The sequence below is a fragment of the Salvelinus fontinalis genome, chromosome 2 (assembly GCF_029448725.1).
Source record: "Salvelinus fontinalis isolate EN_2023a chromosome 2, ASM2944872v1, whole genome shotgun sequence".
NCBI lineage: Eukaryota > Metazoa > Chordata > Actinopteri > Salmoniformes > Salmonidae > Salvelinus > Salvelinus fontinalis.
In genome coordinates this window covers 33,020,678-33,045,931 of record NC_074666.1, presented here as the reverse complement: position 1 = coordinate 33,045,931, position 25,254 = coordinate 33,020,678, and the positions used below count along the sequence as shown (strand labels likewise).

The following is a 25,254-nucleotide window of genomic DNA, read 5'->3' as shown; positions in this document are numbered from 1 at the left end:
AAAATGTTAGAAAAAGCTGTTGCGCAGCAACTCACTGCCTTCCTGAAGACAAACAATGTATACGAAATGCTTCAGTCTTGTTTTAGACCCCATCATAGCACTGAGACTGCACTTGTGAAGGTGGTAAATGACCTTTTAATGGCGTCAGACCGAGGCTCTGCATCTGTCCTCGTGCTACTAGACCTTAGTGCTGCCTTTGATACCATCGATCACCACATTCTTTTGGAGCGATTGGAAACCCAAATTGGTCTACATGGACAAGTTCTGGCCTGGTTTAGATCTTATCTGTCGGAAAGATATCAGTTTGTCTCTGTGAATGGTTTGTCCTCTGACAAATCAACTGTACATTTCGGTGTTCCTCAAGGTTCCGTTTTAGGACCACTATTGTTTTCACTATATATTTTACCTCTTGGGGATGTCATTCGAAAACATAACATAACATAACATCACTGCTATGCGGATGACACACATCTGTACATTTCAATGAAACATGGTGAAACCCCAAAATTGCCCTCGCTAGAAGCCTGTGTTTCAGACAGAAGGAAGTGGATGGCTGAAAACGTTCTACTTTTAAACTCGGACAAAACAGAGATGCTTGTTCTAAGTCCCAAGAAACAAAGAGACCTTCTGTTAAATCTGACAATTAATCTTGATGGTTGTAAAGTCGTCTCAAATAAAACTGTGAAGGACCTCGGCGTTACTCTGGACCCTGATCTCTCTTTTGACGAACGTATCAAGACTGTTTCAAGGACAGCTTATTTCCATCTACGTAACATTGCAAAAATCCGAAATTTTCTGTCCAAAAAGGATGCAGAAAAATTTATCCATGCCTTTGTTACTTCTAGGTTAGACTACTGCAATGCTATATTTTCCGGCTACCCGGATAAAGCACTAAATACACTTCAGTTAGTGCTAAATACGGCTGCTAGAATCCTGACTAGAACCAAAAAAATTGATCATATTACTCCAGTGCTAGCTTCCCTACACTGGCTTCCTGTTAAGGCAAGGGCTGATTAAGGTTTTACTGTTAACCTATAAAGTGTTACATGGGCTTGCTCCTACCTATCTTTCCGAGTTGGTCCTGCCAATTGTCCCTAGAATTTCTAAGCAAACAGCTGGAGGCAGGGCTTTCTCCTATAGATCTCCATTTTTATGGAATGGTCTGCCTACCTATGTAAGAGACGCAGACTCGGTCTCAACCTTTAAGTCTTTACTGAAGACGTATCTCTTCAGTAGGTCATATGATTGAGTGTAGTCTGGCCCAGGAGTGTGAAGGTGAACGGAAAGGCTCTGGAGCAACGAACCGCCCTTGCTGTCTCTGCCTGGCCGTTTCCCCTCTCTCCACTGGGATTCTCTGCCTCTAACCCTATTACAGGGGCTGAGTCACTGGCTTACTGGTGCTCTTTCATGCCGTCCCTAGGAGGGGTGCGTCACTTGAGTGGGTTGAGTCACTGACGTGATCTTCCTGTCTGGGTTGGCGCCCCCCCCCTTGGTTTGTGCCGTGGCGGAGATCTTTGTGGGCTATACTCGGCCTTGTCTCAGGATTGTAAGTTGGTGGTTGAAGATATCCCTCTAGTGGTGCGGGGGCTGTGCTTTGGCAAAGTGGGTGGTGTTATATCCTTCCTGTTTGTTCCTGTCCGGGGGTATCATCGGATAGGGCCACAGTGTCTCCTGACCCCTTCTGTCTCAGCCTTCAGTATTTATGCTGCAGTAGTTTATGTGTTGGGGGGCTAGGGTCAGTTTGTTATATATGGAGTACTTCTCCTGTCTTATCCGGTGTCCTGTGTGAATTTAAGCCTGCTCTCTCTAATTCTCTCCTTCTCTCTTTCTTTCTCTCTCTCGGAGGACCTGAGCCCTAGGACCATGCGTCAGGACTACCGGGCATGATGACTCCTTGCTGTCCCCAGTCCACCTGGCCTTGCTGCTGTTCCAGTTTCAACTGTTCTGCCTGCGGCTATGGAACCCTGACCTGTCCACCGGACGTGCTACCCGTCCCAGACCTGCTGTTTTCAACTCTGTAGAGACCGCAGGAGCTGTAGAGATACTCTTAATGATCGGCTATGAAAAGCCAACTGACATTTACTCCTGAGATGCTGGCTTGCTACAGCCTCGATAACTTCTGTGATTATTATTATTTGACAATGCTGGTCATTTATGAACATTTGAACATCTTGGCCATGTTCTGTTATAATCTCCACCCGGCACAGCCAGACTGGCTACCCCTCTTAGCCTGGTTCCTCTCTAGGTTTCTTCCTAGGTTTTGGCCTTTCTGGGGAGTTTTTCCTAGCCACCGTGCTTCTACACCTGCATTGCTTGCTGTTTAAGGTTTTAGGCTGGGTTTCTGTACAGCACTTCGAGATATCAGCTGATGTACGAAGGGCTATATAAAATAAATTTGATTTGATAAGTTTGGGTTGGTTAGCGTCATAAAGCAACAAGAGAGGCAGCTGCTTTCCCATTAGTTGGCAGCATCTTTCCACCAAATGTTGCTAGAAAGTCACTGCCAAGGACAATCTCTTGCAGAATATCTGCAAATAAGAATTCAGCAACTACAGCTAAGGATCCAAATTGACAAACGGTCTGCCAATGGTCCAAGATCTCTATTTTCACCCCATTAGCTACAACAACTCTGTGTATCCATTCCTCAACTCAGTGTATCCATTTGTTATTTTTAGCCATATATGCTTGGGGGCAATGGAATCTTGATCCCTGATATCAACTAGTAGACAAGTGTCCCATCCACTTAGTTTAGCATTGAGGTACACCCCTGAAGTGTTATTGTCTCATGGAGAGGCCAGTCTAGAAGAAGGAGGAAGGGAGTGAGCATTTGGCCTGCCGTGCAAGCCCCCTCTAGTTTCCTGCACGGTTACATCCACATTCCCAGACGACATTGCCCGGCCTCTGTTCCATAAGCAAACCTGCGTTGTCCCATGGGGAGAGGGGACAGTCTTTTGGGGGAGGGGTTTGTCCCTTTTTTTTACCTCGGCGTGCAAGGATTTGACCTCTTGTCGAAGCCCTTCTACTACACCAAGGAAAACCTCCATTTGAGCATCACTAGATGACTGCACCGACACGCCCCAAATCCTGGCATCGGGGATTATGTGACTATGTTTCAAACTCCTGATTACTTCCATCTCGGAAGCAATACTTCCATTGTTGAGGGCCTAGCAGACCGGAGAATCGCAAGTCCCCACTACATACATATCCAATAAAATAATCATGTGTAAACAGATCCAGAGTAGTGGCATCTGCAGTTGGGTAACCTTTCTCTATTAACTTCTCTGCGCTACGGATCCCTTTTACGGGATCATTTTCCTAAACAACCGCTGAATTGCAAGGCGCAAAATATTACAAAAAATATTATAATCATGCAATCACAAGTGAAATATTCCAAAACACAGTTTAGCTTGTTGTTAATCCACCTGTCATGTCAGATTTTGAAAATATGCTTTACAGAGAAAGAAATCCAAGCTTTTGTGAGTGTATCAATCAATGCTAGAACAGCTAGCCCCAAATTAGAATGGTCACGAAAGTCAGAAAAGCAATAAAAAAAACGATTATGTTAGGTGAGTGCCTATTCACAGAATAACACAGCCATTTTTCCAGCCAAAGAGAGGATTCACAAAAAGCAGAAATATAGATAAAATGAATCACTAACCTTTGATGATCTTCATCAGATGACACTCATAGGACTTCATGTTATGTTCGGTAAAGTTCACAAAACGATGTTTTGTTCGGTAAAGTTCATATTTATATCCAAAAATCTGAGTTTACATTGGCGCGTTACGTTCAGTAGTTCCAAAACATTCTGTGATTTTGCAGAGAGCCACATCAATTTACAGAAATACTCATTATAAATGTTTATGAAAATATAAGTATTATGCATGGAACTTTAGATGCACTTCTCCTTAATGCAACCGCTGTGTCAGATTTCAAAAAAGCTTTACGGAAAAAGCACACCATGCAATAATCTGAGGTCGGAGCTCAGAGCCCAATCAAGGCAAAAATATATCCGCCATATTGTGCAGTCAACAGAAGTCAGAAATAACATTATAAACATTCACTTACCTTTGATGATCTTCCTCAGAATGCACTCCCAGGAATCCCAGTTTAAAAAGTTATATTACAGTCCGTAAAAACATGACAAACGAAGTATTGAATCAATCTTTAGGATGTTTTTAACATAATTCTTCAATAATGTTCCAACCGGAGAATTCCTTTGCCTTCAGAAGTGAGATGGAACAGAGCTCAGTCTCACATGAACGTGCATGGTCAGCGCATGTTCAGCTCATGGTAGACCTTACTCAATCCCCTCTCATTCGGCCCCACTTCACAGCAGAAGCATCAGACAAGGCTCTAAAGACTGTTGACATCTAGTGGAAGCCTTAGGAAGTGCAACATAACCAATATCCCACTGTATCTTCAATAAGGGCTGAGTTGAAAATCGACCAACCTCAGATTTCCCACTTCCGGGTTGGATTTTTTCTCAGGTTTTTGCCTGCCATATGAATTCTGTTAGACTCAGACATCATTCAAACAGTTTTATAAACTTCAGAGTGTTTTCTATCCAAATCTAATCGAATAATATGCATATTCTAGCTTTTATGGCTGAGTAGCAGGCCGTTTACTCTGGGCACGCTTTTCATCCGGACGTGAAAATACTGCCTCCTACCCCAAAGAAGTTAATCTCCCAGTGTCTGGTGGAAAGCAGGCAGAACAAAGTTTCCCTCTAGGATTTTACCTGTGCTTAGCTCCATTCTGTTTCTTTTTCATCCTGAAAAACTCCTCAACGATTACAATAACATGATGCAGCCACCACTATGCTTGAAAATATGGAGAGTGATACTCAGTAATTTTGTTGTATTGGATTTGCCCCAAACATAGCACTTTGTATTCAGGACAAAAAGTGAATTGCTTTACTACATTTTCTGCAGTATTACTTTAGTGTCTTGTTGCAAACATGATGCACGTTTTGGAATATTTTTATTCTGCACAGGCTTCCTTCTTTTCCGTCTATCAATTAAGTATTGTGGAGTAACTACAATGCCCCTGATCCATCCTCAGTTTTCTCCTATCACAGCCATTAAAATCTGTAACTGTTTAAAAGTCACCATTGGCCTCATGGTGAAATCCCTGAGCGGTTTCCTTCCTCTCCGGCAACTGATTTAGGAAGGACGCCTTGATGCATTGATACACCATCCAAAGTGTAATTAATACCATGCTCAAAGTGACATTCAATGTCTGCTTTTTTATTTTTACCCATCTACCAATTGGTGCCCTTCTTTGCGAGGCATTGGAAAACCTCCCGGGTCTTTGAAATTCACTGCTCGACTGAGGGACCTTACAGATATATATATTTGAAAGGTTTTAACTTCCCATTTATTTTTAATTTTTAAACTGCCTATAAAAATCCCAATGTCAACATAACCCTTCAAAATACAGTTCATCATTGTATTTCAATACAGTTTACACAGGCAGCCCAATTCTGATATTTTTTCTAATTGGTCATTTTACCAACCACATCAGATCTTTTTCAGAGCTGATCTGATAGATAATTGTATGTGTGGGGTTCAGAGATGAGGTAGTTATTCAGAAATTATGTTAAACACTAGTTCATCCAATGTCACTTGTTAAGCATATTTTTACTCCTGAACCTATTTTGGCTTGCCATAACAAAGGTGTTGAATACTTATTGGCTCAAGACATTTCAGCGTACATTTTTTTATTCATTTGATAATATTTCGAAAAACATAATTCCACTTTGACAGTATGGGGTATTGTGTGTGGGTCAGTGACAAAAGTCTCAATTTAATCAATTTTAAATGCAGGCTTTGTTGTAACACAACAACATGTGGAAAAAGTCAAGGGATGTGAATACTCTCTGAAGGCACTGTATATCATATATTTTTGTTAAAGATTTAACACAACATCATGCACCCACCTTGGCTCTGTGAAACACTCTAAATATTCTCTGTTTAATCTCTTTAGTCTGTAAACCATATATTATGGGGTTAAGACAAGTAGGGATCACGGGGAACAGCACACTACACATTTGGCCAAGTTCTGCATATTTTGGGAAGCGATGGAGGATGATAATGGTGACTCCAAATCCAATCACAATGAGGTAGACCAGTAAGTGTGTGCTGCAGGTTGTCAGGGCCTTGCTGTTTAAAGAGCTGTTTTTACTGCTCAGACACACAATGGCGATCTTGAGATAGGTGAGACTGATGCTGCCTATGGACGAGACAAACAGCACAACAGTAAATGTGAAACCGTACATGTTATTTATAAGCACGCTCTCACAGGAGAGCTTGAATAAGGAGGCGTTGTCGCAGTAAGGGTTAAATATGTTAGACCTGCAGCGTGACAGGCGGATGGTGAGGCCCAGCAGAATCCCCACTAAGACTATGGCCACCCCCCAGGCAGACACAGACAGCCTGATAACCATTTTGTTTGTCATGATGGTAGCGTACCGCAGGGGGTTGCAGATGGCCACATACCTGTCAAAGGCCATGATCATGAGAACGGTGTGTGATGTTGTACCAAATAAATGAGCACAGAAAGCCTGAATGACACACTCTATGTAAGTGATATATCGCTCAGGAGCTGTGGTCAAAATGTCCCATAACAGACGAGGTATCAACGCTGTAGCCCCGACTATGTCATTAAGAGGCAGGTTGCAGAGGAGAATGTACATGGGCTGGTGCAGGCTCCTCTCCATGGAGATCAATACTATGAGTCCGATGTTGGCCACCATGATAAAGATGTAGGTGATGAGGAGGAGGGTGAAGGCAGGGTACGTAGACTGTTGAGTGACCTTTAACCCCTCCAGGAGGAGAACGTGGTCATTGTATGTGCGGTTTTCCATTTCCCAGTGAGAGGGCAGCTCAGAACCTTGAGAGGAGAATTTTAAAAGATTAGTAGTAAAAACCTGGGGAATCAGTTTCAAAACACAAATTTGGTGTGCTTAAAAAAGCAATCTACTGGTGTTTGTGGTATCAGTAGCAGATAAACAGGGTTTCTTAGAGGGGCCGTCTGCCCCGCCACGACATTTGGTAAACAGCTGAGGGATGGGGCTGGAGAAATGTTTGTTTTCTATCCAACTCCTGCTTGCAGCTGTAACATTAGCTATCATCCGTCAGATGAGAGCTGGATAGCTAGCTAGCCAGCAAAGGAAGCTATATATTGTTTTGGAAGGTTCACATATCATAGGTAGCTAGCCAATATTACCCTAACAAAACTGTATGGACATTGTGTGCACCAAAACACATTACATTTGTCATTAGAATCACCACATTCCACACTATATAACAAAATATGAATTGTCCTTGATGTGAAGAGCTGGAGTTCAGCACTAACATAGGCAATTAAGTCTTCCACAGCTCTTTTCAGTGTTCCACTTTGATTCCTATGTTTTCTTTCACCCCTCCAGACTGTGGGCACAAACAACATCACAGCCTTTTATTTACAACAAAACCAACAACAGGAAGATGAGTCTGTCAATCAAGATGTAAACATGGACGTCATGACTCTAGTGACACATTTCCAGGAGAAGCTAATGAGGAAAGCTACAAGTTAAGACCCTGGGGATGTGGTCCATTTGGGCGTTGAGATTAAATAGAATGTGTGAGTTCCTTTCGCCATGCTACTGCAGTTTTGCTCATGTCATGTCCTTCAGCTAAACTGCACCTCCATAAGCAATAGGAAGTGTCTTCCTTGATCACCGTGTATGTAACGATCGTCGCAATCCTCCTCCTCGGACGAGGAGGAGAGGCGAGAAGGATCAGACCAATATGCAGAGTGGTTAGTGTTCATATTTAATGAAAATAGACTGAACACTTCAAAATACAAAACAACAAACGTGACAAACCGCAAACAGTCCCGTGTGGTACTAACACAGACACGCGATACAACCACCCACAAAAACCACGTGAATCACCGGCTGCCTAAGTATGATTCTCAATCAGGGACAACGATTGACAGCTGTCTCTGATTGAGACTCATACCCGGCCGAACACGAACATCCCAACATAGAACAAACACATCGACAACCCACCCCAACTCACGCCCTGACCAACTAAAATAATACAAGAGAAAGGAAAAACAGGTCAGGAACGTGACAGTGTAGCCGTAATGAACAATGAATGGAAATTACTTTTTAGTCCGGGTCAAGCCGTATTCTGTGTCTGGTGATGCTAACAATGTCGGAAATATATTTGACCTCCCTTTTCATATCTACCACATGTAAATTGCTCCTCAAAATGTTAAAAGTAATCTTACTAATGAACTAGAAATCATCTTTGTTAACATTCAAATGCATTATTAAAGCGGCAATATGTAGTTCAAACAATAATAGAGGGCAGCCCCTCCAGTTCATAAAAGGAAATCAGTCAATTGAAATTAAAATTCATTAGACCATAATCTATGGATTTCACGACTCGGAATACAGATATGAATCTGTTGGTCACAGATATCGTAAAAAAATGGTAAGGACATGGATCAGAAAACCAGTCAGTATTTGGATATTGGCGGGAACTGGAACACGCTGTCGTATACGTCAATCCAGAGCATCCCACATATGCTCAATGGGTGACATGTCTTGTTAGTATGTAGGCCATGGAATAACTGGGACATTTTCAGCTTCCAGGAATTGTGTACAGATGCTTGCGACATAGGACCGTGCATTATCATGCTGAAATATGAGGTGATGGCAGCGGATTAATTGCACAACAATGGGCCTTAGGATCTCGTCTCGTATCTCTGTGCATTTAAATTGCCATCAATAAAATGCAATTGTGTTAGTTGTCCGTAGCTTACGCCTTCCCATACCAAACCCCACCACCACCTTGGGAACTCTGTTCACAACATTGACATCGGAAAACCGCTCACCCACACGACAACATACATGCCGTCTGCCATCGACCCGGTACAGTTGAAACCGGGATTCATCCGTGAAGAGCACACTTCTCCAGCGTGCCAGAGGCCATTGAAGGTGAGCATTTGTCCACTGAATTTGGTTATGACCCCAAACTGCAGTCAGGTCAAGACCCTGGTGATGACGACAAGCATGCAGATGAGCTTTGCTGAGATGGTTTCTGACAGTTTGTGGAGAAATTCTTTGGTTGTGCAAACCCTAACTTTCATCAGCTGGTCTTAGACGATCCCGCAGGTGAAGAAGCCGGATGTGGAGGTTCTGGGCTAGCGTGGTTACACGTGGTCTGCAGTTGTGAGGTCGGTTGGATGTACTGCCAAATTCTCAAACGATGTTGGAGGCGGCTTATGGTAGAGAAATTAACATAAAATTATCTGGCAACAGCTCTGGTGGACATTCCTGCAGTCAGCATACCATTCCTGCAGTCAGCATCTCCCCTGATGTGGGCATGTTTTCAACACACACTCCTTTTGTCGTTCTATATTCCATATAAGGCATCCAGAACTTATGAAAGTTGCACATTACATGCCATTAATCTTGTAATGAATCAAATCAAGTGATACATAACTTGGCATTTCTTCCAACCCTTTGTGGAAGGATAACCAACCTTCCAATTAATTGCAATGAATTTCTTAGCAACTATAAATGCTAGGTTACACAGTTTCTTCTGATAACAGTCTCCAGTATAAACATTTCCAAGCAAACAAAAACAGGGAGAAGGTAGAATCTGTAGACATGTTGAGATAGAAGAACATACTCTTCACAAGACCATATCATATGCAAATATGTCTCGTTTTGTGTTTTACACCTCCAGCAGAATAATGACATTTCTGAGTGCATGATATTCAGTTTTACTGGCATATAGTACATTCTATGGATGGTCTAAAACTGCAGTCATTTATTTCTGAGATTATATGAACATGACAGAGCATTCTAACATATCTTTATCCATTCATCAGTATCAATAACGTCTCCCAGGTCTGCCACCGTGCTTCTACAGCTGCATTGCTTGCTGTTTGCGGTTTTAGGCTGGGTTTCTGTACAGCACTTTGAGATATCAGCTGATATAAGAAGGGCTATATAAATACATTTGATTTGATTTGATGACACAAAACATGAGATATCAGCTGATATAAGAAGGGCTATATAAATACATTTGATTTGATTTGATGACACAAAACACATGAAAAACTCCCTAGAAAGGCCAAAACCTAGGAAGAAAACTAGAGAAGAACCAGGCTATGAGGGGTGGCCAGTCCCCTTCTGGCTGTGCCGGGTGGAGATTATAACAGAACATGGCCAAGATGTTCAAATGTTCATAAATGACCAGCATGGTCAAGTAATAATAATCACAGTAGTTGTCGAGGGTGCAGCAAGTCAGCACCTCAGGAGTAAATGTCAGTTGGCTTTTCATAGCCGATCATTAAGAGTATCGCTACCGCTCCTGCCATCTCTAGAGAGTTGAAAACAGCAGGTCTGGGACAGGTAGCACGTCCGGTGAACAGGTCAGGGTTCCATAGCCGCAGGCAGAACAGTTGAAACTGGAGCAGCAGCACGGCCAGGTGGACTGGGGACAGCAAGGAGTCATCATGCCAGGTAGTCCTGACGCATGGTCCTAGGGCTCAGGTCCTCCGAGAGAGAGAAAGAAAGAGAGAAAGAGAGAATTAGAGAGAGCATACTTAAATTCACACAGGACACCGGATAAGACAGGAGAAGTACTCCAGATATAACAGACTGACCCTAGCCCCCCGACACATAAACTACTGCAGCATAAATACATAAACAATGAAGCGCGTTCTTTGTTATTTATCTCCGGTAATGAACATACTATTCTCCGTCTTAAATTTTATCGTTTATTTACGTTTTAGGGTACCTAAGGTTTGATTATAAACGTTGTTTGACTTGTTTGGATAAGTTTATTGGTAACGTTTGGGATTCATTTTGTATGCATTTTGAAGGAGGGAAACCGGTGGATTATTGACTGAAGCGCGCCAACTAAACTGAGTTTTTATGGATGTAAAGAAGGACTTTACTTCATAAGGCTGGGGGGCACTATTTTCACGTCCGGATGAAAAATGTGCCCAAAGTAAACTGCCTGCTACTCAGTCCCAGAAGCTAGGATATGCATATCATTAGTATATTTGGATGGAAAACACTCTGAAGTTTCTAAAACTGTTTGAATGATGTCTGTGAGTATAACAGACCTTTTTTGGCAGGCGAAACCCCGAGGACAAACCATCCAGGAAAAACAAAATGTGAGGTCACTCTCTTTTCAATGGGTTTTCAATGGGAATCTAGATTTCTAAGGCAGTTGTTTGCAGTTCCTATCGCTTCCACTCGATGTCAACAGTCTTTAGAAATTGGTTGATGTTTTTCCTTTGTGAATGAAGAAGTAGCCCTGTTCAGAACGAGGATCGAGTGAAGTGTACTGTTGTGGTTGGTGCGCGTGACCTGAAAGCTCGCTCCACATTGTTTTCCTCCGGTATTGAACACAGTTTATTCCGTCTTAAATTTTATCGATTATTTACGTTTAAAAATACCTAAAGTTGGATTAGGAAAGTTGTTTAAAATGTTTGGATCAAGTTTACAGGTAACTAATTAGATAATGTGTAGTGATGTTGCGCGAGTTGGAACCTGTGTATTTTCTGAATCATACCCGCCAAATAAATGTACATTTTGGATATATAACAACTGAATTAATCGAACAAAAGGACCATTTGTGATGTTTAACCTCTCTAGGATAGGTGGGACGGTAGCGTCCCACTTGGCCAAAATCCAGAAAAAATGTAGCGCGCCAAATTCAAATATATTGCTATAAAAATAAATTTTTCATGAAATCACACATGAAAGACACTAAATTAAAGCTACACATGTTGTGAATCCAGCCAACATGTCTGATTTCAAGAAGGATTTACGGGGAAAGCACACCAAACAATTATGTTAGCTCAGTACATACTGTAGCCACAGAAAAACACAGCCATTTTCCCAGCAAAAGATAGCAGTAACAAAAACCAGAAATAGAGATAAAATTAATCACTAACCTTTGAACATCTTCATCAGATGACACACATATGACATCACGTTACACAATACATTTATGTTTTGTTCGATAATGTGCATATTTATATCCACAAATCTCGGTTTACATTGGCACCATGTTCAGAAATGCCTCCAAAATATCCGGAGTAATTACAGAGAGCCACGTCAAATAACAGAAATACTCATCATAAACTTTGATGAAAGATACATGTTTTACATATAATTAAAGATACACTTGTTCCTAATGCAACCGCTGTGTCAGATTTAAAAAAAAAAAAAAACTTTACGTAAAAAGCACACCAGGCAATAATCTGAGACGGCGCTCAGATAGTAACAACATTTCTCCGCCATGTTGGAGTCAACAGAAATACGAAATTACATCATAAATATTCCCTTACTCTTGATTATCTTCATCAGAATGCAGTGCCAGGAATCCTAGTTCCACAATAAATCGTTGTTTTGTTCGATAATGCCCATTACTTATGTCCAATTAGCTAATTTTGCTAGCATGTGTAGTGCACGTGTCCAAACGCTCGCGCAGATGCAGGCAAACGTCGGACGAAAACTTAAAAAAGTTATATTCCAGGTCGAATAAACTGGTCAAACTTAGTAGAGAATCAATCTTCAGGATGTTGTTATCATTTATATCCAATAAGGTTCCAACCAGAGAATTATTTTCAGTCTCTATAAGTAATGGAACGCAAGACGATATAATGAGGAAAGCGCGTGACCAAGAACTGGCAATCTGCCAGACCACTGACTCATTTCCCTCCCATCCGGTCCCACAACACAGCATAAGCTTCATTCCACGTTCTACTGACTGTTGACATCTAGTGGAAGGCGTATGAAGTGCAAACAGATCCATATATTACAGGGAATTGAATAGGCAATGACTTTAACAACGACCACTCTCAGAATTTTCACTTCCTGTTTGGATTTTTTCTCAGGTTTTTGCCTGCCATATGAGTTCTGTTATACTCACAGACATAATTCAAACAGTTTTAGAAACTTCAGAGTGTTTTCTATCCAATAGTAATAATAATATGCATATATTAGCATGTGGGACAGAGTAGGAGGCAGTTCACTATGGGCACGAAATTCATCCAAAAGTGAAAATGCTGCCCCCTATACCAAAGACGTTAATGGACATATTGGAGTGCCATCAGAAGAAGACCTTCAAAGGTAAGGCATGCATTATATGTTATTTCTGACTTTTGTGTTGTGCCTGGCGAGTTGAATTATGATATTTATGTGCATGTTTGATGGGGTGCTGTCCTCAGATAATAGCATGGTTTGCTTTCGCCGTAAAACCTTTTTGAAATTTGACACTGTGGCTGGATTAACAAGAAGTTCATCTTTAAACCCATGTATAACACTTGTATGATTTATGAATTATTATTATGAGTATTTATTTTTTTGAATTTGGCGCACTGCTATTTCACTGGGTGTTGTCAAATCAATCCCGTCAATGGGATTGGCGCGCGAAGGGATCACTAAGAAGTTATCTAACAAATGGACCATTTTTGATGTAACTGGGACCTTTTAAAGTGCCAACAGAAGAAGATCTTCAAAGGTAAGGTATTTATTATATCACTATTTCTGACTTTCGTGGCACACCTGCCTGGTTGAAATATGTTTTGCAGGGCACTGTCCTCAGATAATCGCATGGTGTGCTTTCGCTGTAAAGCCTTTTGAAATCTGACACAGTGGCTGGATTAACAAGATGTTAAGCTTTATTTTGAAGTATAACACTTGCATTTTCATGAATGTTAAATATTTATATTTCTGTAATTTGAATTTCGCACTCTGCAATTTCACTGGATGTTGTCGAGGTGGGTCACTAGCGGAGCGCCTGCGCTCTAACGGTTAAATGTGCAATCACAGGAAAAAGAACTCTGGACCACCTATACTCCACACACAGAGACACATGCATAGCTCTCCCTGGCCCTCCATTTGGCAAATCTGGCCATAATTCTACCCCCTGATTCCTGCTTACAAGCAATAATTAAAGCAGGAAGCACCAGTGACTAGATCAACAACAAAGTGGTCAGATGAAGCAAATGCTAAGCAATAGGACTGTTTTGCAAGCACAGAGGCAGTATGTTCCTAGATTCCTCCGATGGCATTGAGGAGTACGCCACATCAGTCATTGGCTTCATCAATAAGTGCATTGATGATGTCGTCCCACAGTGACCGTACGTACATACCCCAACCAGAAGCCATGAATTACAGGCAGCATCCGCATTGAGCCAAAGGCTAGAGCTGCCACTTTCACGGAGTGGGACTCTAACCCGGCAGCTTATAAGAAATCCTGCTATGCCCTCCAATGAACGGTCAAACAGGCAAAGCGTCAATACAGGACTAAGATCGAATCGTACCACACTGGCTCCGATGCTTGTTGGATGTGGCAGGGCTTGCAAACCATTACAGACTACAAAGGGAAGCAAAGCCGAGAGCTGCCCAGTGACACGAGCCTACCAGACGAGCTAAACTACTTCTATGCTCGCTTCGAGGAAAATGACACTGAAGCATGCATGAGAGCACCAGCTGTTCAGCTGACCGTACTCAGAAAACCCCCTTTCAGAACAAGGGCGAAGAAACAGACCACTAAGAGAAAGGACACTGACATCGTATGGACAATCAGGAAGTTACACCCGGTAACAACAGAGGTGCTGCCATCAGAGGAGAAGGAAGAATTCGGTCCACATGGAGATACCCCATCGGAGACCTTCGACACGTAATTACATCATTATATTCTGACCCATAAGAGCGGCAGTTCGGGGCAAGGTTAGGGCTAATCTAAGCAAAGTTTATAAAAGTACCCAAGTGTGCTTTTCTCTCTTTCTCTCTCTTTTTAAATCCCCATTTTGTGTAACACGTGTTATATTGTGTTGGCCCACTAGGGACCTGTTTCATTGTACTAAGTTCTAATCAATAGCCTAGGCTGTGTGTTTGTGTATGTGTATTTTATATTATCCTTTTAGCTTGTTAGTAAATAAATAATCAACTCAATTGGTGTGGTACGGACTTATTTAGTGGGACTCGGGTTTGTGTAGAAACTCAATAAAACCAAGCTTTCCCATGGTGCCCCAGGTTACTGAGTTAATAGTTACCTGATTCATTTAATCACAAATTTATAAACAGTTAATCATTCGATGAACAGCAGTCGTCACATTAATCAATACAACGTCATGACACCACTGTATATAGTCTCGCTATTGTTATTTTACTTCTGCTCTTTAATTACTTGTTCCTTTTATTTCTTATTCTTATTCGTATTATTAAACTGCATTGTTGGTTAGGGGCTTGTAAGTAAGCATTTCACCTGTTGTATTCGGCGCATGTGACTAGTACAATTTGATTTGATTTGAATTTTAGTGTAATTAATTAAGGTGACGCTTTTGATTAGAAGCATTCCATTTTCCAATCTCATAAATTATTGTTAGTTACGGTGCATTTCCTGAGATTTCCATACAAAAAAAACATCCTACATCAAGATCTAGAATTATTACAGGGTTCAAATTCAATGTCGAATTTCACTGATGCTTATTATATTGAGATATAACGACAAACAACACTGCCATTAATACAAGGAACAAAAAATAGTGTTTTATGTCAGAAGATTTTGGACAAATCTTTATATTAAGACCCATGACCTGGCAGAGGTATTAAAATTACATTCACATGACGCCCAAAAGACAGGAGGACATTAGGAGGACAAACATCAATGTAAAATAATGATAGGCTCTCAAACTACAGAAGGCTATTCTTTGTATTTTATTATCTCTCGGAAATGGACTGCAACTACCTAACAGTTTTCATGGGTACACAAATCAAAATCATTAATTGACTATATACAGTATATACAGTATAGAGATAGGGTGCAGGCCAGGCTTAGTGGAGTCTGCCACTAGCACAGTCAGTGTAGTCAGCTCAGCAATCCCCATTGAGACCGTGTCTGTGCCTCAACCTAGGTTGGGCAAAACTAAACATGGCGGTGTTTGCCTTAGCAATCTCACTGAAGTAAAGCCCTCCTCAATTCCTGTCATTATTGAGAGATTGTGATATCTCACATCTCAAAATAGGGCTACTTATAATGTTAGATCCCTCACTTCCAAGGCAGTTATGTCAATTAACTAATCACTGATCATAATCTTGATGTGATTGGCTTGACTGAAACATGGCTTAAGCCTGATGTATTTACTGTGTTGTGGACTACAAGGTCCGACAGGAATTCAGGGAACTCAGTGAGGAACACTGTGTACGGCCCAGGAGGCTTGTAAACAGTAGCTATAAAAAGTGATTGAGTAGGCTGCATAGATTTCATGACTAGAAGCTCAAAAGACAAAAACGCAGTAATTTGTTTTGTAATTGCAATTTTCTATCGTAAATGTTGGCAACTCCTCCGCCTTTGAAGGATGCGGCAGGGATATAGTCACTAGTGTAACCAGGAGGAGAGGTATACAGGTATACAGAAAATAGCTGAACCCTAAAGCAAGCTTCCAGATTTTGGAACGGAAATGGCGCTCCACCAAACTGGAAGTCTTCAGACTAGCTTGTGCAATATCGAAGAGCCCTCACTGCTGCTTGATCATCCTATTTTTCCAACTTAATTGAGGAGAATAGAACAATCCACATTTTTTATGTTGATACTGTTGCAAAGCTAACAAAAAAATCAGCATTCTCCAAGAGAGGACGGCTTTCACTTCAGCAGTGATAAATTCATGAACTTCTTTGACAAAAAGATCATGATCATTAGAAAGCAAATGACGGACTCCTCTTTAAATCTACGTATTTCTCCAAAGCTTAGTTGTCCTGAGTCTGCACAACATTGCCAGGACCTAGGATCAAGGGAGACACTCAAGTTTCTTGACACATTCATGAAAATAGTCATAGCCTCTAAACCTTCAAGCTGCATTCTAGACCCTATTCCAACTAAACTACTGAAAGAGCTGCTTCCTGTGCTTGGCCCTCATATGTTGAACATAATAAACGTCTCCCTATCCAACGGATGTGTACCAAACTCACTAAAAGTAGCAGTAATAAAGCCTCTCTTGAAAAAGCCAAACCTTGACCCAGGAAAAAAAAAAAAAAACTATTGGCCTATATCGAATCTCCCATTCCTCTCAACATTTTATGAAAAAGCTGTTGCATAGCAACTGCCTTCCTGAAGACAAACAATGTATACGAAATGCTGGTTTTATACCCCATCATAGCACTGAGACTGCACTTGTGAAGGTGGTAAATTACCTTTTAATGGCGTCAGACCAAGGCTGACGCCATACGACAGCGTGTTCCAGTTCCCGCCAATATCCATATGTCCTCGTGCTCCTCGACCTTAATGCTGCTTTTGACAACATCGATCACAACATTCTTTTGGAGAGATTGGAAACCCAAATTGGTCTACACGGACAAGTTCTGGCCTGGTTTAGATCTTATCTTTCGGGAAAGATATCAGTTTGTCTCTGTGAATGGTTTTTCCTCTGACAAATCAATTGTACGTTTCGGTGTTCCTCAAGGTTCCGTTTTAGGAGCACTATTGTTTTCACTATATATTTTACCTCCTGGTGATGTCATTCGGAAACATAATGTTAACTTTCACTGCTATGCGGACAACACACAGCTGTACATTTCAATGAAACATGGTGAAGCCCCAAAATTGCCTACCCTGGAAGTCTGTGTTTCAGAAATAAGGAAGTGGATGGCTGCCAATTCTTTGCTTTAAAACTCGGACAAAACAGAGATGCTAGTTCTTGGTCACAAGAAACAAAGAGATCTTCTGTTGGATCTGACAATTAATCTTGATGGTTGTACAGTCGTCTCAAATAAAACTTTGAAGGACCTCGGCGATACTCTGGACCCTGATCTCTCTTTTGACAAACATATCAAGACTATTTCAAGGACAGCTTTTTTCCATCTACGTAACATTGCAAAAATCGGCTAACTTTCTGTCCAAAAATGATACCGAAAAGTTTATCCCTGCTTTTGTCACTCCTAGATTAGACTACTGCAATGCTCTACTTTCCAGCTACCCGGATAAAGCACTATATAAACTTAATTTACTGCTAAACACGGCTGCTAAAATCTTGACTAGAACCCCAAAATGTGATGATATTACTCCAGTGCTAGCCTCTGGCTTCCTGTTGAGACTAGGGCTGATTCAAGGTTTTACTGCTAACCTACAAAGCATTACATGGGCTTTCTCCTACCTATTTGGTAGGTGGTTTAACAACTTTTACCGTCGCTTCACCCGGAACTTCTGCTCCATCGCCTCTCCTCTCACCTCTCTCCACAAAGGTGGTCCTTGTAAGTTGGCGTGGAATCCTGCAGCTGATGAGGCCTTCCACCTGCTGAAAGGGCATTTCACCTCCACCCCGTTGCTGAAACACCAAGACCCTAAGCTGCCCTTCGTGGTGGAGGTGGATGCCTCAGAAGTAGGCGTGGGGGCGTCCTGTCCCAATGTCAAGGTAATCCACAAATACTGTATCCATGTGCATACTACTCTAAAAAACTGTCCCCTGTAGAGAGTGTCACGGCTCCTCCTCTGCAGTGCAGGGGGCGGTTCCTCCTGCAGGCAGAGGAGGGTCGTTAGTTATTGGAGCCACCTGGGCTCAGGGTATAAAACTGCTTCACTAATCACCTCTCTCTCTCTCTCTGCTCCTCCAGGTATGCTCATGTTTTGTTTGTTCCTTTGTAGTTTTGCATAGTTTTCACTCAGTCATGTTCACACACACATATTCACGCATCCATCCACTTTACATACACCTTACATTATGATACTTCCACACCTCATTCCTTTTTCTTAGTTTAAAGTTAATAGTTTTGTTTATAATAAAGAACACTTTTAATTGGCCTATACCTGTTGTTCGTGTCCCCTCATTTTTGTCACAGGCTATGAGCCGGCTTGTGACACGAGGAACTATGACATCTGTGATGGGGAGCTCCTGGCGGTGAAGTTGGCATTAGAGGAGCGGAGACACTGGCTGGAGGGTGCCACAGACCCGTTTCTCATCCTCGGCCGACCATCAGAACTTGGAGTACATACGGACAGTCAGGGGACTGAACCCGCACCAAGCAAGGTGGGCCCTTGTCTTTCACCTTGTCATACCACCCAGGCTCAAAGAATATCAATGCCCTGTCCCGACTCCACGATTCAGGAGAGGTTCCTGTCCTGAGTGGTCCCATCATACCGCCGTGTCGAGTTGTTGCCCCCATGCTCTTAGACATAGATGTGGACATCCGCCAGGCTCTGGAGAGGGAACCCGCACTGGCTACCTGTCCTCCGGAGTGCACCTACCGTCCCACAGAGGTAAGGGATCGGCTTTTGACCTGGGTGCACACATCCCTTGCTGCTGGACACCTAGGTATCACTCAATCCATCTCATGGATGGTGGCCCACCTTGGCCCAAATCCTGCTCCGTATGTGCCCAAACCAAGTCTCCTCGGAATGCACCAGCAGGGAAACTCCTTCCCTCCCCGTTCCTCAGCGGCCTTGGACCCATCTGTCGATAGATTTTGTCATTGATCGCTTCGTGAGTTTAGATTGTGTGCTGAACGCGCGAACAAAACTGAGGAATTTGGACATAAGTTATGGACATTATCGAACAAAACAAACATTTATTGTGGAACTGGGATTCCTGGGACTGCATTCTGATGAAGATCATCAAAGGTAAGTGAATGTTTATAATGTTATTTCTGACTTCTGTTGACTGCACAACATGGCAGATATCTTTTTGTCTTGTTTGGGCTCTGAGCGCCGTACTCAGATTATTGCATGGTTTTCTTTTTTCCGTAAAGCTTTTTTGAAATCTGACACAGCGGTTGCATTAAGGAGTAGTGTATCTAAAGTTCCATGCATAATGCATATTTTCATAAACATTTATAATGAGTATATCTGTAAATTTATGTGGCTCTCTGCAAAATCACCGGATGTTTTGGAAGCAAAACATTACTGAACGTAACGCGCCAATGTAAACTGAGATTTTTGGATATAAATGCACACCTTCGGAACATCTACATTTGAAAAAGTATAATAAATCCATGTAATGTAGCCTACACCATCACAATAAATCTATTATTTATTGTAGACAGGTCTAAAGAAACATGACATGAAGAAATGGTTGTTTATTTCAGAAGATCAGAATGGCATACTCTGAGTTATCCTTATGTTTGGCCCTGGAGCAACTGTTCCAGCCCCTAGGCAAATTGTTTTTTTATTTTTAAGTGGTATGTCTTACATTATTAGCCTCGAGAACCCTTGGAGGTGGGGGTCACACGCCTCCCTGTGGCGGAGCGATACAGACAGAGACAGCTGGGGCTTTGTCTCCATTGTGGTCAAGGAGGGCACCAGCTCCAGCAATGTCCGATACGTCCCAACTCGGGATACACGAGAACAGAGGGACGGTCACGTGATCTCCCACCTCCTGGGGAAGGTGTGAGTATCCCCTCTTCATCACTTTCTGCCAAACCTTTTTTGGTAGCGATCGCACGAGTTGACTGTCCCTCATGTACTGTTTCTACAGCATTAGTGGAATCCGGTGCCGCAGGGAACTTTATTGACCAGATCCTTGCCTCTTCTCTCAACATCACCTCATATCCGCTCTCCTCTCCTTTCCCGGTTCAAGCCCTCAATAATCGGCCATTAGGTTCCAGGACCATCACACACATCACCAAACCACTCACTCTCACCGTGGGGTCCATCCATCAGGAGACCATCCTCTTCTTCATCACCAGGGCACCAGGTCACAAGATCATCCGCGGCCTCCCTTGGCTTCAACGCCACATCCCCACCATCTCATGATCGAGGATGAAAATTACAAACTGGTCACCCGAATGCCGGAGGACCTGCTTCCCTGTACCCTGTGGTTCCATGTCGGTTGAGAGTCCTGTGGTTGTCCATCAGCCTAACATCCCGGAAGTATACCAGGATCTGTAAGAGGTATTTTCCAAAACCTGCGCCACCTGTCTCCCTCCTCATCACCCCTGGGCCTGTGCCATCAACTTGCTTGCAGGCTCTGCACCCCAATGCAGACGCATCTACCCTCTGTCAAGGTCTGAAACCCAGGCCATGGAGGAGTACATCAATTAGGCGCTCCAACGAGGTTTCATCCGCACATCCACTTCTCCTGCGTCGGCTGGTTTCTTCTTCGTGGCCAAGAAGGATGGAGGGTTACGTCCATGTATTGATTACAGAGGACTCAATGAAATCACCACCAAGTACCGTTACCCTCACCCGTTGGTGCTGGTAGCCATCGAACAGCTGCGCGGGGCCCAGTTCTTTACCAGGAACCTCCCACTCCACCTGCCATGTAAGAAGCTGAGCCCCCGGATTGTGGGGCCGTTCAATGTTCTCTGGAGGGTCAACAAGTTGAAGTATAGGTTATAGCTTCCCAGTGACTGCCGTATCTCACCTTCTTTTCATGTCTCCCTTCTCAGGCCGGTGGTTCCTGGTTCCCTGGCTGATGCTGTCCCCCACGACACCCCTCCGCCCCCAATGGACTCCATTATCTCACTCATTAGCTCCCCTTTTTTCTGGCACTCCCTTAGGTTCTTTCCCTAGGCAGTATTATTTTCTGTTGTTCATGTCTAGATGCTAGTCCTACCTTGTATCGTTCCAATTCTCTTGTTATATTAAACTTACCACCGGCACCTGCTTCTCGGCTCCCAGCGCCTACGTTACAGGTAGGCTATACTCCTGTTGTAAAGAGAAGCAATGTGCTTAATTTGAGATTTTCCATCACATTTGCATTGATGTCAGAGTGATTAGAGGGACAATAGAGTGCTGAGTACCAAACAGTTAGCAAGTTTGGTAGGCTACAAATTACCATCAGCAGCAACAGAGCTTGGAGAAGCCGTGACTAAACGGTCACGTGGAATTTGACTCCGATCATGTTTTAATATTTTTCATTTCACCTTAATTTAACCAGGTAGGCCAGTTGAGAACAAGTTCCCATTTACAACTGTGACCTGGCCAAGATAAAGCAAAGCAGTGCGACACAAACAACAACATAGAGTTACACATGAAATAAACAAACGTACAGTCAATAACACAATAGAAAAAAAGTGTATATAGTGTGTGCAAATGAGGTAAGATTAGGGAGGTAAGGCAATAAATAGGCCATACTGGCGAAGTAATTACAATTTAGCAATTAAACGCTGGAGTGATAGACGTGCAGAAGATGAATGTGCAAGTAGAGATACTGGGGTGCAAAGGAGCAAAAATATAAATAAATAACAATATGGGGATGAGGTAGTTGGATGGGCTATTTACAGATGGGCTATGTACAGGTGCAATGATCTGTGAGCTGCTCTGACAGCTGATGCTTAAAGGTAATGAGGGAGATATGAGTCTCCAGCTTCAGTGATTTTTGCAATTCGTTCCAATCATTGGCAGCAGAGAACCGGAAGGAAAGGCAGTCAAAGGTGGAATTGGCTTTGGAGATGACCAGTGAAATATACCTGCTGGAGCGCGTGCTATGGTTGGGTGCTGCTATTGTGACCAGTGAGCTGAGATAAGGGGGGCTTTACTTAGCAAAGACTTATAGATGACCTGGAGCCAGTGGGCGATGAATATGAAGCAAGGGCCAGCCAACGAGAGCATACAGGTCGCAGTGGTGGGTAGTATTTGGGGCTTTGGTGAGAAAACTGATGGCACTGATAGACTGCATTCAATTTGCTGAGTAGAGTGTTGGAGGCTATTAGTCATGACTCATGACCACCGGTGTGGCGGTAATATGTCACCGTAACAGCCCTAGTAGCACCCTACATTGCTCTGGGTTATCCCATTCCAGCAGAACACTACTCCCCTCCGGGCCTAGGCATGCCCTATCCCAATCCAGCAGCGCCATACACTCCTCCGGACCAGACATCACCCTACCAAAGCCGGCTTTGCCACTTTGCATGGACAGCTGATTGCCTCATCACATGGCAACCCAAAGCCGTTGTTGCCCCATTTTGAGAGTGGCAGAGAGAGTGACTTTGCCCTCCTCCAAATGGTCCTAGACAACACGATGAGCAAGTTCAGATGTTCAGACGCGGATCCCATGTCGACCGACTCTTAAGCAAGATGCCACAGACCTACCGGAATTCCATCGTAGAGTATTGCTTTACTCACAGCATTCTCTAGACAGGCACGGACCAAACGTACACCTTATCTGACCTGGCAGCCTGGTTGCAGAGGAAGTCCCAGGTTAAGTGGGAGAGCTGCGGCCCTCTACAAATATGACATGCCCGTGCCAGCAAAGAAAACCAGCGTTCCTCTTCTTGACCAAAAGAGAGATACACTTCGATCTATTTCAACTCTAGCAAAGACCCCAGCTCTTAGGAGCCTGCATCATCCAATCCCCCTTCCAAGCCATACTCTCCTCACTGTGACATCAAACATTACCTCACCGTCTGTCCCGAGTTCAAGAAGTTGAACACAGGACAGATCATTGAGTGGATAAAGGATAGACAACAGTGTTGGAAGTGCGTACTATCCCACAAACTAGAGGCTTGCCACCTCAGACGACCCTGCAAGAAATGCAACGAGCTGCACCTAACGGTGCTTCAATATTCCATCCACCAAGACCAGAAGAGTGTTCTCATGATGAGTGTACCTACTACAAATGTTGTCCAAGATGGACCAATATTATGAAAATACAATCAAATGAATTCCATTAGCCATGAAAAAGATTTTTGGTGGTGACTGCTGTTCTTCTCCTTCATCAGAAGAAAATTCTAAATTGCAACGGCTGCTCTGTCAGTTGAAGGCGGGCTGGGTCTATTTTTGAAATACACACAACTAAACGTACTATGTTTTGTAAGTAACAGGTAGGCTATACCTCAAGAGCTGCACAATTTATTTTAAACTACAACTCAATTATTTAACTTTTGCATTCAAACTCCACTTTGGCGACCTAATGCTAAGGTACCAGAGGTAAAGAAAAGCAAAAGATATATTAAATTAACAAATATTTTTAAATATATGCCATGTTCTATAATGTGCTCAAGTTTTATATTTCATAAATATATTCTGGACAAATTAGATGGGATGGCGTATCGCTGCAGAATGCTGTGGTTGCCATGCTGGTTAAGTGTGCCTTGAATTCTAAATAAATCACCAACAGTGTCACACCATCACACCTACTCCACACTTCATGGTGGGAACCACACATGCGGAGATCATCCATTCACCTACTCTGCGTCTATCAAATACATGGCGGTTGGAACCAAAAATCTCACATTTGAACTTCAGACCAAAGGACAGGTTAACACCGGTCCAATGTCCATTTCTCGTGTTCCTTGGCCCAAGCAAGTCTCTTCTTATTATTGGTGTCCTTTAGTAGTGTTTTCTTTGAAGCAACTCGACCATGAAGGCCTGATTCACGCAGTCTCCTCTGAACAGTTGATGTTGAGATGTGTCTGTTACTTGAACTCTGTGAAGCTTTTTTTTGGGCTGGAATTTCTGAGGCTGGTAACTCTAATGAACTTGTCCTGTGGAGCAGAAGTAACTCTGGGTCTTCCATTCCTGTGGTGGTCCTCATGAGAGCCAGTTTCATCGTAGCGATTGTTGGTTTTTCAAGCGACTGCACTTGAAGAAACTTTCAGTTCTTGAAATGTCCTGTATTGACTGACCTTCATGTCTTAAAGTAATAATGGACTGTCGTTTCTCTTTGCTTATTTGACATGTTCTTGCCATAATATGGACTTGGTCTTTTACCAAATAGGACTATCTCTGTATACCACCCTTGTCCCAACACAACTGGTTGGCTCAAACGCATTAAGACTAAAAAATCAATTCCACACATTAACTTTTAACAAGGTACACCTGTGAATTCAAATGCATTCCAGGTGACTGACTACCTCATGAAACTGGTTGAGAGAATGCCAAGAGTGTGCAAAGCTGTCATCAAGGCAAAGGGTGGCTACTTTGAAGAATCTCAAAACTAAAATAGATTTTGATTTGTTTAGCACTTTTTTGGTTACTACATGATTCCATCTGTTTTATTTCATAGTTTTGATGTATTTACTATTATTCTAGAAATTAGTAAAAATAAAGAAAAATCTTTTTGAATGAGAGCATGCGTCCAAAGTTTATTAACAATATTTTGACCTGTAAGGGTCTTTGTCAGGTTTACATCATCATACAGCATCCCTGACATGAGACCAAAGCCATGGTCTGATGTTAGTCAGTCAGTTCTAAACTCAGAATGTAAAACTTTAGTTGATTAGTCTAATTGGCTGGACAATGAGTGAGTTTCTGCACAGTGCTGAGTCACTAGTAGCTGTATGGAGGAGGTAAG

The 25,254-nt window shown here is 42.6% G+C and overlaps 1 protein-coding gene across 1 annotated transcript; it reads right to left on the bottom strand.

Moving 5' to 3' along the window:
* Positions 1 to 5,929: 5,929 nt before the first annotated feature.
* Positions 5,930 to 6,868, bottom strand: LOC129868797 (olfactory receptor 8U1-like). Its single transcript, XM_055943038.1, has one exon. The coding sequence runs from the start codon at positions 6,866 to 6,868 to the stop codon at positions 5,930 to 5,932; it is 939 nt and encodes a 312-aa protein (XP_055799013.1).
* Between the last annotated feature and the right edge of the window lie 18,386 nt (positions 6,869 to 25,254).

Excerpts from the sequence above, each read along its gene's own strand:
- LOC129868797 (XM_055943038.1), bottom strand. The coding sequence starts at position 6,868 with ATGGAAAACCGCACATACAATGACCACGTTCTCCTCCTGGAGGGGTTA.